Source organism: Colius striatus, chromosome 3 (genome assembly GCF_028858725.1).
Source record: "Colius striatus isolate bColStr4 chromosome 3, bColStr4.1.hap1, whole genome shotgun sequence".
In the NCBI taxonomy this organism is placed as follows: domain Eukaryota; kingdom Metazoa; phylum Chordata; class Aves; order Coliiformes; family Coliidae; genus Colius; species Colius striatus.
Genome location: NC_084761.1, coordinates 32,943,070 through 32,958,413, shown reverse-complemented (window position 1 = coordinate 32,958,413; position 15,344 = coordinate 32,943,070). Strand labels below are relative to the sequence as shown.

General features: G+C 40.7%; 1 protein-coding gene across 1 annotated transcript; it reads right to left on the bottom strand.

Moving 5' to 3' along the window:
* Positions 1-351: 351 nt before the first annotated feature.
* Positions 352-15,013, bottom strand: ZNF330 (zinc finger protein 330). The gene is made up of 10 exons (XM_061994075.1): positions 14,864-15,013; positions 10,513-10,642; positions 10,209-10,228; positions 10,020-10,090; positions 7,569-7,648; positions 6,250-6,376; positions 5,511-5,615; positions 2,957-3,003; positions 1,749-1,866; positions 352-1,090 (listed from the first exon to the last, which is right to left on the bottom strand). The coding sequence occupies exons 2-10, from the start codon at positions 10,630-10,632 to the stop codon at positions 813-815; spliced, it is 966 nt and encodes a 321-aa protein (XP_061850059.1). The 5' UTR covers positions 10,633-10,642; positions 14,864-15,013; the 3' UTR covers positions 352-812.
* Positions 15,014-15,344: the final 331 nt, after the last annotated feature.

Genomic DNA, 15,344 nt, shown 5'->3' with positions numbered 1-15,344 from the left:
TTAAAAATTTCTTTGTATCTTGTACGAGGAAAAGAATTGAAGGCTAGACACAGCAGAAACCAGTCTCCTTTCACTCTAATTGTCTTCTAGAGTTTAGTGGCAGAGAGGATATAGCAACATTTTTTTTGCAATGAAGTTTATTACCTGGGGTGCACTTGTAAAGACTGCACATAGCCCCATTGATTAATATCTAATACTAAAGATGCTGGAAAGTTAATGTTCTAGTACATAAGGAACTACATTGATCTGCCTCACCTACATAAACAAGAAAACTTATTTTAGGGTCAATTTACACTTTGTATACAACCCCCTTTCTGTCTATTCAAGGGAGATCAATACTTAGGACATTCATTGCAGAATGTAGTTGACTTTTATTGTGCAGATCAAAAAAAATGCAGTCACCAACCCACCACTACAGTAATTTTATGAAGCCAGTTAACAAAATCATTGTCAAAAATAACTTAATTTCTGATGAACAAAGGGAAACAAGTTGTTCAGCCCTCTCTTACTCCTGTATTGATACAGGAGAAAAGGGCATTGAACGTTACACTCAATAACTCAAGGACAAAACCACTTTGGCTGGTTAGGAGAATAAAAATATTCATGTTTTCTCCTCCAGTCCCACACCCAATATTGGTTTATACCAAAAAAACAGAAAATCACTTCAGAGTTCCTGCAGATGTCACACGCTCTTTACTCTCTAACTTTGATATGCAAGTACCTGATTGAGCTATCCTATGGGTATGTACACAACTCAAGTGAAGCACTGCTTGGCTCCTTCCAAGTGTTTTTAGCTTGCCACCACACCAAGTTTAATCTTCAGGTTCCTCATAATGTGCATACCCACTAGCATAGGTCCTTCCTAAATTTAAATTGCTGAATACATTTGTGGTCTCCGTATCGGAATCCTTCCCTCCCTCATCGTTGTCATCTTCATCGTCATCTTCTGCTTCATATTCATCATATTCATCCTCACGATCACCTGCATCTCCAGCCTTGCTGGAGGATAGGCTCTTCCAGTAGGCATCATAACCAGAAGCTCCATCTGCATCTTCAGCTCCAGTCTGTCGGCCAAACTTCAAAGAGCGCGCTGCAGGCAAAGAAAATCATCATATTCTCACCTCTCAACAGCAACTGAAGTGGAGCATCTGACATTGCTTTTCCACCCTTTTTTACCACTCAGCAATGAACAGACAATGTTAGACAGCCTTTCCAAAACCTGACATTTTCAAATTTAATCCTTACTCTGCTACACAAACAGCCTCTCCCCCTGCAGCCAAGGCTGTAGAAACAATAACTATTGCCAGCGTGTGCCTCAGCTTTTAGGAGAAACCTTGCTTTTGTAGCCAAGAAAACCTCTCATTGGATGTGCTTTGCAGACACAATACAAATTGTAATTTATTCAAGAGTGGTCAAGGTAGAGGTATGCATGTTACCAAATCCCACTTCACTAGCCAGCTTCTTGGAGATGAAATAAAGGCTTAAGTGGAGATATTTTTTTGGCCTTTTTTTTTCTGTAACTAAAATCTCCAAACTAAACAAAAGATTTCTCTATATTGGAATCAATTAATGATTAAGAAAGACACAATGCTCAACTCTAGAATTAAGAAGTACCAAGTTTTTCCCAAAACAAATGCAGCAAAGCTTTGCAAAACAAGTGAAACTAATCAGACTTTACTCTGTTCCTATGAGGAACAGCAGCCACCAATGGTACTTGTAGAGCTTGTTACCTAGAGGAGTAAGCTTACTTGACATGCTCAGATCCTTTGTCTGCTGAGTTTCATGCCCACATTTAGGGCAGGGAGGCTCTTTTCCTTTTTCTTGTTTGAAAACCTTACTTCGCACATGATCGTCACAAAAACAAGCCTGTGGAGAGAAAAAAGAATGAAAAGGCTAAATGTTATAATCATAGATGCATACTCTTCAGCAAGAAGCAAGCAAAAAAGTGTCTAACTGCAGCAGGATTTTCTAGTTGGGATTAAAATTTAATGAGTTCCATCTGCAGTGGAACTGGAGTCTTTGCACAGAGCAACTACTTCTGTGTTGAATGTAATTTCGTGGCTTCCTGGGGAAGAGGCTGGATAAAACTGCTGATAAACAAGCAGAGAAAGTAACATACTCAAGGGCTGGAGTAAAGTATTGCCCATAAGGAGCCTGGCAAACATTAGTTTATGTTGACAAAAGTAAACAAAATACAGTCAGAGATATATGCCAGAACATAACTATGCAGTGACCTGAAGCCAAGAATAAGAGATTGAAACTTCCTGTGTTGAGCACCAGAATGCCAGGGAAAGAAACAATCTGAAATTAATGCCATGGAGACTGCAGGGAAACACATGGAGGCTAAGAAGACTAAGAGCAGACAATGAACCACCACTTGGAGAAACCTGGGTAATGTTGATGATGAAGCAGGTGGAATTCTTATATAAAATTACTCCTGAGTGTGTAAAATCAAAAGCTTGACATCAACAAATTCGGCTGTGCATGTGTACAATCAGATGTGGACACGATTTCCATTGGATGCAGGCTGCAGAGTTTTCTGGTCAGATCATCACTTGACCGATTAATAAAAAACCCACAAAAAACACTTAGTCTTAGTTATATGCTCAATCAAAACCTATTCCAAAGCCTTGGATTCTGTTTGAGACCAAGGATTTGTTTTTTTCTGAAAAGGTCCAAACATGGTACAGCCCTAATTTACACACACAGATGTTGGAAAAAGTGAAGAGCACTTCACCTGATGTGAGGATGCACAACATTGGCTTGTGGTTAACAAGCAAGTAGAGATAAAACCCTTTTTTCTCCATAAGTTTGCCTACAAGCTTCAGAAACAAATATAAAAAGTACATGTGGTTTCCTGATGCTGCAGAGAAAGAGGTGACAAGGCTTGATACTAGCCTTGGAGGCTAAGGAGAACAAGTCTAAAATCATACTTGCAACTGTCTTTACTTTTTACCTTACAACGCAGGCACGAATGCTGCCCAAGCCTGTTACAGGAAACACCTGTTGGAGAAAATCAAGCTGTAAAATTCTGTGCTTGGACACCACAGATCTGTGATGTTTTTAAGACCTTGTACTATCACGTAATGATGTAACTGAGGCATTTTTAATTCTGATCCAACTGCACTTCAGCAACACAAGTCAGTCATCTTACCATACAGCACCACCTTACTAGATTTTTTCAAGTCTAAGCCTCACTGCAGTAACGTAATTTGACAGAAACAAGTAAAAGTTGAAGAAGAGAAAAGTTTAACTATGCCTTGACTTTCCAAAGTTTTAAAAATAGAAGTTTCAGAACCAATTTGATATTAAATGATCACCTTGCTTTTCCTCTTCTCACAATGTCAAAGGGAGTGCTGGCATTTCACAGTCACTCAAACAATGCCATCGCAGCCTTTAATACTTTTATCTTATTTAAATTGGATGCGAGAACACATAAAGCTTGCAAACGTTCAAACTTAGATGGGTTGTGTTGTTCTGTATTTTGTCATGTCCTCTAGAAACGTACTTTAATGCACATGACTGTATGAAAATCTATCTGTTTTCAAGAACTGTAGCCAGCACGTGAGCTGTAACGAGCAGAATCAGTGCTCAAAATCACAGCTGTCTTGAAGCTTCAAAACGGTTTCTTCACCCCACTACAGGGAGTACAGTAAAGGCAACCACACAGGAATTGGCAACAACAAGAAGCTGGTTGACTAGCTACTTCTCAAGAAGCAGTATTATCTATGTTATCAGTCTCTGTGCAAGTACTTGTTCCCTTCCACCTTGCATTACCCCTTTGACAACAGTTTTTGAATCTGAAGGAATAAATATCACAAGTTGTCCACACGAGCAGGACAGCTGTGGGACTTAGCGCTCAGTCATGGGTTTAAAGATGGAATTGGAATTGCATATATATCCAACCATTTCTGGAGTATCTGCACTTTAAAAAACTTCTCTCAGATAGTGATGGGAAGTAACAGTACTTTTTTCACAGCTAGAATGGTATTTAGACTACAATTGCATGACTGCATTTAAAGTTCACGTATTCTGTGAAAGTTCAGGTCTTATAATCTTGTTACCACACACTGACAAAAATCCTGTCTCTCTACCACGACTGCAGCACGCCATGAAACACTGAACCCAGTGAAAACGCTCAAAAAAGCAATTTTTCTATTCAGGGTGTGACATCACATCTGTGAATTAAAAGCTTCCAACAATTACTGAAAAAACATTCCTGTGGAACAGCTGTTGCTGCTTCAATATTGCTATGCGGGAAGATATTCTGGCAGAATATATCAAGGAAAGCTAATTGAGGCTTAGAAAATAGCAGGCTGGGAAAAAAAAAGGATAGGAGAGGAAAAGGAGATGGGAGATGTCTAAAGACACAGACTGTAACAAGGAAACCACCAAATATTCTGAATTGGGAGAAAACAAGTAGGATAAGAGAGTCAGTTCTGAAGAAAACATGACAAAGAGCACCTTGGAGTTCTATAATAAGGATGGAAATTTTATGCTAGACCAAATACAAGCACACAGGTTTTGGAAAGGACAAACTCTAGTCTCATGGGATAAACCAAATATTAGTTCACACTGGGTAGGAAACAAATATTTCCACAAAGGATTAGTTATTTTCAACATATGTAATCTCAGTTTGTCAATGTTTTGGGTTTTTAATTTCCCTTTAAGTTTCCCTGTTTCAGCCAGACATGAGTAGTGGTCTAACAAAGCTGAGTATGGCCATCACATCCTCTTACAAATACCAGTTTCAGTTTTGTCAACACAGTTAACTGAAGTTCAAAAGGTCCCAAAATCTTCAGCTGCCTCAGTGGATATTTACTGGTATTTGATATATTACTGACACACTTGTTCACAGTCTGTTGGTCAGTGAAGAAACTAACACTGAATTCAAGCTCTGGATGAACACTGGTTTTGTTCCTTCCTTCTGTGCTCACCGTCTCACTGAATCAGACGATGACTGCTTCCCAAGTCACAGCCTTCCTCAGGACTTGCTGCTGTTGCGAAATCAACAGATGCAAACCCTTCCTTCACAGGCAATCCCCTGTGACCTGGGAAAGTTTAGCCAGGCCAACACAGGTGGTATTATTTAGGGCAGCTGTTTTCCATGAGGAATAGGTATCTAGAAATAGCTCATCATATGGTCAGAAGAGAGCTCCTTCTTGCCTGCAGAGCTTTGTGGAGTAAAAAAGCAGCATCAGCAGCTCCAGCAGTTTTGCTGCAGTCCTGTCAACACTGCAATTTTGGAGACTGCTGGCTCCTGCAAAGGCAACTTCCCATGGGGGGCCTCTAAGAGACAGGCAGGGAAACAACTGCCATGTACTATCTGGAGTGGAGGAAGGTCAGAGACAAAGGCTCTGGCCTAGATGGCTGGACATCTACAACAAGCACACAGGAAATGGGCTCTTTCTTCCTGTGGTGGTTAAAGTTAGTTGGAAAAGGTGACAGAGAGGAAGAAATTGGGGAGTGTACTGGACTATAGTGAAAAGGATTAGGAATAACTAACTTACATTTAAAAGTTTCTGCTTCCAGAACCTGGCAGCTGGCTTGATGTTCAAATTGATCATCTTCACAAAGGAAATTGTGGCAAAAAGAACAGGCGAATATTCTCCCTCCTAAAAGATTTATCAAGGTAAAATTATAAGCAACAGGCACAGGCATCAAGTTCTGCTTATTATACTGAAAAATACCGTGTATCCTACAAGACAGTATAAATACAAAGCAAGTATTACTGCTAGGCCTTTTCTTCATTTTAATTCAACTACAGTGTTAAGTATTTTTCTTAGATGCCTATCCTTCTCATCCAGTCTCCTTCCCTCTCACCTCTAATGCACATTTAGATACTTTTAAAGGATTCCAGAGATGGAGACCAGTATGGTTTGCCACACAACTAGGAATTCAAATACTTGTACTAGCCAAGTGTATAGAGTGGGAATGGCAGAAAACTGTGTGGTGACAATCCGATGCAGTGCCTAATTATGTGAAGCATTCAGCTGATAGGACAGTTAATGCTTTAGCTCCCGTAACCATCCCTGAGCTGAGCACTGCATGCTCCTGAGCAGGTCATTTACATTCCCTACTGCATAAGGTCTATTTTTTGAAATGGAGAGCTTTGAACAAAAACATTGCAAAAGGCCTAGTCAGTGAAGATTAGAAATGCTACGTTAAGAATACAGGTACGGTAACTTCAACAACGTGAGGAGAAAAGTATTGTTTAGATTTTGATATTCTTAAGTGTGAGCAACCTACCATGGTCCCAGACGCCCCTTTCGCACTCAATGCATTCAGCATCCGTGAGAGGGCAGATACAGGCGTGTGTGCTGAGACACTTCCTCCCGTGACACACCCACGCCTCACAGAAATCACAGATTGCACCCTGCAATTACAGAAAGATATCAGCTGAGGACTTCTGCAATACCTAAAGGAGACTCTTACTCCATAATCCTGAATGTATCCAAGTATCCCTCTCTCTCAGTACACTCAGTTGAGTGAGGGATTATGAACCGCATCTCTATTCCTATCAAGCTGTTCCACAGTTCATCTTGTTTGCTTGATATTCATTCCTGCAGGATTAAATGTACTGCAAATAACTTGGCTTTCTCCTTTTCCGTTTTTTACATTTCCTACCTTAAATCACGTCCATGAAAATTCTGTCCTTCAGCTGAACCCTGAGATCCATAAATGACAACAATGTTCTGGCAAAAATGTAATTTCAATAAAGACCTGAAAAATGCCACTAGATTTTTACAGCTAAAATCACTCATTTGGATTTTAAACCATGGTATACTAGAACACAAGCTCCACAGAGTGAAAAGACCAAATAATTCATTAGAAATAACTTAGACTCCTTTAATATTGATTTTGATGAAACCACAAGATCTAAACATTACCTCTCCCTTAAATGTAGCATTTATGAAGCATCCTCAGCCCATATGTAAAAAACTGTGTGCCTTACATGTACACAAAAAACTAAGAGAACTTTGATGAATCCAAATAATTGTTGATGAAAATCAGTGAAGACAAGGAATGAGTTTCGGAACTGCTGCCTGGAAATGCAGCAGTGTTACCGAGAAGCTGATTGCCAGCTGGAGGCAGAACCAAGAGAGAGGTTTAGTCCACACAGGTTTTAATTCAGAGGCTATGACATGTCAGTGACATTTTCCAGAATGGAGTAACTAACTTGTCCTTCTAAGAACAACATTTTCTCTCTGTGACCAATACTGAGAAGACAGCAGCAGTAGCCAACTCGTTTCTCCAGAATACCCCTAGATTTCAATGCAGTCTGGGAACTGGCTATGGGGCATGCCAGCTCCATGCTCTTAGTGCATTTGCCGAGGGCCTGACATCAACACTGATCTGTTAGCAGCCAGGACCTGCCAGAGTTTGCAGGAATTGAATCTAAAAATGCAAATTTGGGGGTTCCAGTATAAGGGAAAAATCAGCTCATGATGGTAAGATGAGGATAGGCATGGTACACGCTATCATTCTATAAACCTGTTTTATCTTTCACAGAGATGTGCATAGAATAACATTATCATGCCAAAAAGGCTGTAATTTTGTATACATACCACCATTGCTAGTCCTGTACTGTACACACCGGCATGTTTTATAACACAGTCTGAAGACTTCATCATGCACTTGGTTTTACCTGTTTAAAAAAAAAGAGAAGCAACCAGAAGACAACTATAATCTTTTTTTAAAGTTAGAATGACTGTTGGTATAAGAACAAGACTTCAACCAAACACCCGTGCTTAACTGTAAACCTAGGTAAAAGTAATGCACGCAAATGTCTGCAATTTGCAACGTACCCTCACATCTCTCTTAGATCAAATTAACTATTGTCTGGTTTAAGACAAAATCTCTTGCTCCAGTACTAATAAGGCACTGTTGAGAATTTCAAATGTCAAAACAAACCAAAGAACAAAATACAGGTGAAAGTCAAGCTATAATATCTTTAAAAGTTGCCTTTAAAACTCCTGCTAGTTCTGTCCCACCATAAAAGCAGCACATGCTGTGTGCAAGGGCTTCTGAAACCCAGATGTTCACCTGATGATTAATTACTTACAGATACTTGGATATTTGTTTTTGTTGGTGATTTTTGTGGGGTTTTTTTTCTTTTTCAAAAAAACATGTAAGATATTACTTTTTAATAAAAATAATTTGCTTTACATGCAAAGGAAGGGTGAGAGAAAAAGCCACAGCCTGCACTTAAAAGTCATTCTGACACAAGCAAACAGTTAGATGAAACTTTCCCCTACTCCTTGCTTCTGACATAAATAGTGCTACCAGAGAGATCCACACTCTGTATGCTGTCATACAAGCAAAAAAAATCTTGTAGTTAGCCGAGGCTACTGCAATGGAGTCCCATCACTGATTAAGCTGTCCTGCCACAGACCCCTTTGGCACCTCTGTTCTTGCCTGCTTACAGAAACTAACAAAAGCAGTGCTCCTGCAAACCCCTTCAAGACCTGACAAACCCGAATTCTACTCAAAAAATATAATTAAATCCTAGTATGCAGCATCAGAAGAGGAGACTGAGGGAGATCTCATTAATGCTTACAGGTATTTGAAAGGTGGATGTCAAGGAGATGGTGCAACATTTTTTTCTGTAGTGATGAGTGATAAGAGTAGGGTTAATGGACAAAAGATGGAACACAGAAAGTTCCATTTAAACTTAAGGAAAAACTTCTTTCCTGTGAGGGTGAAGGAGCGCTGGCACAGGCTGCCCAGGGAGGGTGTGGAGTCTCCTTCTCTGGAGCTTTTCAAAACCCGCCTGGATATGCTCCTGTGCAACTTCATCTCAGTGGACTTGCTTTTGCAGATGATCTCTAGAGTAAGAAATGACCAGCGGTGGGCTGAGATGGGCAACATGAGGTGATAGAGGTATTACTGGGTCTGGAGCACTGCAATACAGCTGCTTTGCTCCCATCCATTAGAAAATTCTCTAAGAAAGATGCTGTTGGTTTACAGGGGCTGTGCCCAACACTTGCTTAAGAAGCAAACACAGCTTTAATGGTCTTGTCTTGGAAAATCCTGGCACTCATTATAATTTTGTGGCTGGTACTAGGAATGCTTTTCCTTCAGAAGCATACTGCAAAGTAAGATACACTCAACACATAGGAGTCAACTTGATATACAGTATACTGTAAGATAGACAGCATGTTTTTAGTACTTCACTGCGTGATGACAGATGGAAGGCTTATGAAGGATGACAAGCTGCCATTGCACACTAACAGTCTGGCTTCCAGAAACACCCAGGATTTGCAGGTCTCAACAAAAGCACTGCGAGCTGCACATGTCAGCAGCTCTGAGAGTCAAATGGCAAAACACCCAAATTGCTTAATGGCAAATTGAAAATCTGCAAGGATTTGTTGAAGGATACACTGAAACAGTCAAACAACAAAATTCACCTCCACATATGAAAAGATTATCAACATCCCCTACAAGCAATAAGATGTTAAAAAAAGGGCATTTTAGCCCAATTCATAGCTGAGTTCTGTCACTAGGAGTCCTGATTTCAAAGCAGCAGCCCTCCAGCACATATAAATAACATGAGGAGCATATTACATTACAAAAACATGCAAGGTGAATACTGTACTGTTGCTTTAAACTGATCAGAAATCAAATCATCCCTAAAAAGCAGTATTTATTGGCACCTTGATGGCAGTCAGAGTGGTTTTTAATTTGCTGTTGTTATGAAGCAATACTACACAAGGTCAGTCTAGGAAATGGGTCAGTCAAATGTTCTCAATCCTAAAAGACAGTGAGACAAATTCTTCCAAAGATCAAATACTGAAGACAAGCCCCTGACTCAGACTTGCAAACCCCTGGGAGTCAGAGGCGTGCATATTACTGCATGATCAAGAAAGATCTCTTCTCAAGGAGGATATATTCCCAGCACATTTAAAAGAACCTGCTCCACAAATCCCAATGGTACTTTAAGACAGAAGTATGCTGGGAGCTTAATATCAAAAATGGGACTGAGGAGAGTTATGTCGTCTTTTACTATTTGTACTTACCACATTGTGCACAAATGGGTAATTTTTGAACAGAGTTACAGAAGTAGCAAAAAGCTCTATTCTTCTGTCGTCTAGACACACGGAGGAGGAAAGGAAAAAAGAAGAAAGCAAGTGTTAAAAAAAGACCTTTAAAATGTTTTAAACCAATTAATATTAAACTACTGAAATTTGACAGAGAAAAATACTTACCTTTGGCACTTATCACATTCCTAAAGAAAAGAAATAAAATACTGTTAATTATTTTTATTCTAGGTAAAATATTAAAAACTTACAGACCCCACAGGGACTCTGAATAAAGTTCTGATTAGGAATCAAACTTTTTATTCAAGTATTATACTTCTGATGCAAACGTAACCTTCAATATAAAGGAAGGACAGTGGGAAGGATGACAGGGAGAATGACATTCTAGCAGCATTAAACACAGTGTATTATACCTGGTTTTACATAATGCAAAATCATGTACTGTAATATGAAATACTTTTGGTTATTTTACCATAGAAGCATTACAAGGGTGTTTGGCTAAATCTATGTTGGCTCTTGAGGCCCTTATCTGCTTCTCACGTTCACGACGGTTCTCAGCTTTCTTACGAGCCCCAGTCTTCTTTTTAGGCATTTTTCACTGTCTGTGGGGGGGAAAAAAAAAAGTATGCAATGAATTCAGACAAAACTATGCATGTAAATACACGACACATCCAGCCCTAAAATTCTATCTTGAAGTTTCCATGTTAACTGTGCTTTAATTAATTTCCTTTTCTGAAAGTTTCTTTTCAAATGTAGAATAAGGGGTCTTGGGAAGAGTCATGTGATGAGCCATGAAGAAAGCTGTGATCTGGAAATGGCTTTGCTGTCTTAAAATTAGTGCCTAGCAATCTTTGAAGAGTTATGCTTGAAAAAAAAAAAACCCAAAAACATGATGTTTTGTAGGTTTATTTGTGATGGGCCTCTCTGGTTTTGGTTTGCCTCGTCTATTTAATAAGGACAAGTTCATTTTCTCTTTCACTCTTCTCCTGCCTCATGCTCACTAACCAATCAGGTAGAAAGCATTCTTCGGGTAAGAGAACCACAGTGTGCTGCAAAAATGCAAATTTTGCACTTCAGAAAGGCTCAGATAACAAAATGTCATTATCTAGATTTAAGAGGTATGACAAAGGGATGTTTGTAGTGCTTATTTATCACTCTGGCACATTAGCAGTAATGAAGACACGAGCATGCAGTGCTTTGAAGGTGCCATTGTTTCCTATGAAGGGTTTAGACTAATTTAATTTCATCTAGTTCAACACCTGTGTCTCTTTTAACACTCTAGAAGGGAACCAATGCAATATATCAGACAATCAATCAGACTGTTGCTCTCTTGTCATTTCCACCCTGAACTGCGAAGTATTCATATATGCTCAGCTTACTCTGTGTTTATAATAAATTAGGCAAATATTATCCTGATTTCATGAAATGGACAACTGAGACATGAAAGGTGTGTAGCCTGATGTTAGAATTTCTCTCATCAGCACAGACACCCAAGTTAGACACCATTCCTTATGCTCTATCTTTATCAACCCCTCATTTTTACTGCTGTAACTGGTGTTGGTGTCACATTCTAATCCAGTTACAGGTTCAAAACAAAACCAAAAAATCCAAACCAACAGGCAACCTCAAGGCCCAAATTAGCACAATCTGACAGAGGAAGACAGTGAAAGGGGCAACAGGGATAATTCCTTAGCAAGTATGGGAATAAGAAAGCAGCTATGGAAGAGGCAAGAACCTCTCCACTGACCAAAAAAACTGCCTCATTGAGCACAGTTCTAAAAAACAACCACTCCCAAGTCTATGGTTCAGTCAGACACACTTCATGCTGTAACTACCAACCCATACTTCCTTGCAGATTACAAGATGGCTGAATTTTTGAAAGTGTTTACTTCTTTGGTAGCTCACCACATCTGTTTTGAAAATCTGGCCTCTGTAGCAAGTTGCCTCAACCTATATTACACTGTACAACTAACCCACAGTTGGTTTAGCTACATGTACACCTAACGGTGCTCCGTGCTCTGATTCTGATTTCTAAAACTGCAGAAATATGTGTTGTAAAAATTGGTAACAGATTTAAGTATCATCTTAAAACCTCAGTCTCCATTTCTGGAACTTGAAGAAAATAATTACACGCATGAGGCTTGGCAGAAACAGGCTATGACGGGACAGCTTTGCCCAGGCAAGCCTCTGCTGATTCCAGTAGATCTGTGGGTGACTACTGACCTAACAAAATGAGAGGTACCTGCTTTCCCCAGCCTCATCCCTAACTCTAAGTAGACATGCAGACATACATGCTGGTATTTGTTAGGACAGCTGTAATCATCAACAGGCAGTAAATTGCAGCAGCTTAAACTTGGAAGAAAAATGAGTGTATTCGTTCAAAAGGTCTTATAAAATAAAACCAACAATCTTAACTTTCACAAAAAAAAAAAAAAGATATTGTCCTGACCAAATATTAAAATTTGGTTTTGATAGCACACATAAATCAGTTTTCTCACCCTGTAGCATCTTGCACTGTGTTTAAATTGTGTTAGTGTCATATTTTGTAGTCAAAATCATATTGCTGAGCTGCCTGCTGGCAACTGTCATTTTTCTAGAGCGTGACATTTCTGACACTGAGAGTCCAATATGAGGTTGCACACTAATTTTCAAGCTGCCTGATGCTGATTTAACAACAGAATCTAATGGTTGGTATTTATACCTTGACTTCTTCACATTACCTCATAATCGAAAGCACCAACATGACAAACTGTTGTCATGAAAAACAGTGTTTCAATGACTACTGAGGACATAGATTATGAGAAGCCTTTAAGATGGTAGTTTTTAGAAAGCTGCACAAAACTAAATAACAAAACTGCCATGTCAGGTCCTTTTAACAAGGCTATCAAGTCAGTACAGGCTTTCAAACACCATCTAATAAATAACAACGTCCTATAGATCAATATTGTGTCACTCCCTCTGAGCTTCCTCATAAGACGTTTGTCTTCCTTAGTCTTTAAACTAAGGTCTAAATTTTTAGGGAATTTACCCTCTTAATTTTCTGAATAGAGCTTAATAGTATTACAAAGTCAGAAATTATGATAGTGAAAACTTTACCTGCAATTCCTTTCAAATCTGGATATTACAGTTTTTTAAAGCACTGATTGGTATTTGAAATGCCTCCACAGTATGTTCTGCCTCCACTTTTGTCAATATTTTCTGTAGTTTCTGTAATCTAAGGCCAAAAATGTATTTAGGCACCACAACATTGTTACCAAATGCTGAAGCAGGAAAGACCCAGTGGGATCTGTTTGCAGTCCAGCTTCCCTGCAGAGTCCATTGGACAGAAAAGTCTCTTTGGAGGGCTTAAAACAACAGGTCCAGTTACCAAGGAAATGCCTACAGAGAGCTTCTCACATAAGATCTATCTGCCAGAAAGATTGTATGAACACTTTTCATAAACACAATTCTTTTGCAGAAGGCAGAGACTTACAGCCATGCCAGCCCTCTCATTTTCATCTACGATGCTGTTGTATGAGAAATTGCTTAGGACACCATAGGTCTATGCTTGGTTCCCTCCTCAGCCCCAGAAGGTATGTCCCTGCTGTCCTACAGAGTGTCCAAGCATCTGAACTGCCAACAATTCTGTATGAAGGTGTTTTCTCCATTCCAAGTTTTCTACTCAGGAGCAAAACACTCCAGATAGGGTCAGAGCAGTAGCAGAAGCAAGCACGACCCTCCAGCTTAATGGCTGATGCTGTGGCACAGAGTTCTGATAGCAGGAGGCTGTGTATGAGGTGAGCAGTAGTTCAAAGGAAGGGCCCTAAAAAGTGTCATGTAAGTACTAGGTCCTCAGCACTGTGTGTTTCATTCTGTAAAAAGTTTTGCCTACTGCTCCTCAAGTGCTGCGTTATTTGACACAGTAAACACAGACCAAGATCCCCACAGCTCCAATGACTGCTTACATTAGGTCTGGCATCTAAATTCTGTGCAATCATATCATGCCTATGCCATTTTTTCCTCCCCTTCAAGATTGTCCTTGATGAGGTCCCAAAGACATACACTAAGTTTGCAGCAGACAGGAAAGCTGATTGGACCAGCAGATTTTGGGATATTCAGTGCTGAGCCTGAATTCCCTCGTGTCATATCATCTTGTCCTATGTGATATGCTAACCATCCTGGTGTCACAACAAACAGCTATAACAAGCCATTCACCTAAGGGAGCTGGTAGGAACTGCCACACAAACACTAACACCCAAAAGAGGCTTCCTATATTTCAAGATGTCTTGTACTTGACTCTCAAATAGGTTCTGCTTTAAGTATATTCATCAAAAGAAGCAGCACGGTAAATTTCGAGTCACATCCGATTCCATTCAGAATTTATTCAGAATGCAACAGAATCTGTTTTAACGCTTTGCAAGCATAACACAATATTTTAAAAACAAACAAACAAAAAAGATTAGCAATATTTCGTAACTATGTTGTTCCAGTCCAAGACTCCTCCTAATAACGAAATCGCTTTCAAGGCACCTTGCTTGCAAAGACTCACTCCGTCTTTTAGTAGAACAAGGCGGCCAACCGCACTCTGCGGCTGCAGATGAGAGCCCTGAGGTTTCCTCAGGTGCGTCTCTAGCCGCCTCCCTGCCATGGAAACGCAGCAGGTGACGGCTGTCCGCCCGCCCGCTGGTAATGACGGCTGTCCCCGCCGGTACCGGCTGCCGAGCCTGGGGCGAAAAACACACCCGGGCAAACATTTCGCGGGGTTTCAGCTTTCAGTATTTTACCTTACTTACAGTATTTTTACTTAGCCCTGCCCCCAACCGGTGTCGCAACACGTTCCCAACCTGTCTCGCCGTGCTCTGTGCTTCTCGGCACCAACCTCTGGGAAAAACAGCGACTTGTTCGAGTGGGGAAGCGGCGGGGGGAGGGCGAAGAGCCGGCCCAGCTGTTGCTGCCTGCCCCTCAGCCCACCCAGCTCCAGCCGGAAGCCGGAAACGGTGCGGTGTGGTGCCCGGCCGGCCCCGCGCGGGGCGGCTCGGCGCGGCGGGAAGGTTCCGAGGGCGGGCGGGCCCCTGCAGGCGCCGGCAGTGTGGGAGGCACGGCCCGGCGTGATAAGTCTGAAGGGTCACACGAGGCAGTAAACAGAGATAGGGGCTCAGGGAAACGGGAAGGCTTGGAGCTCTGTCTGACCCGAATTAGGGAGAGAAACAAGGGCCATAATACTAAGTTTGTGCTGCCTCTTCATAAAACTGTGGTGTTGTCAGTGGGCTGTGCTGGGCATCGAATGGTTAGGAACCCAACAATTGCACCATTCCCCACTGCAGG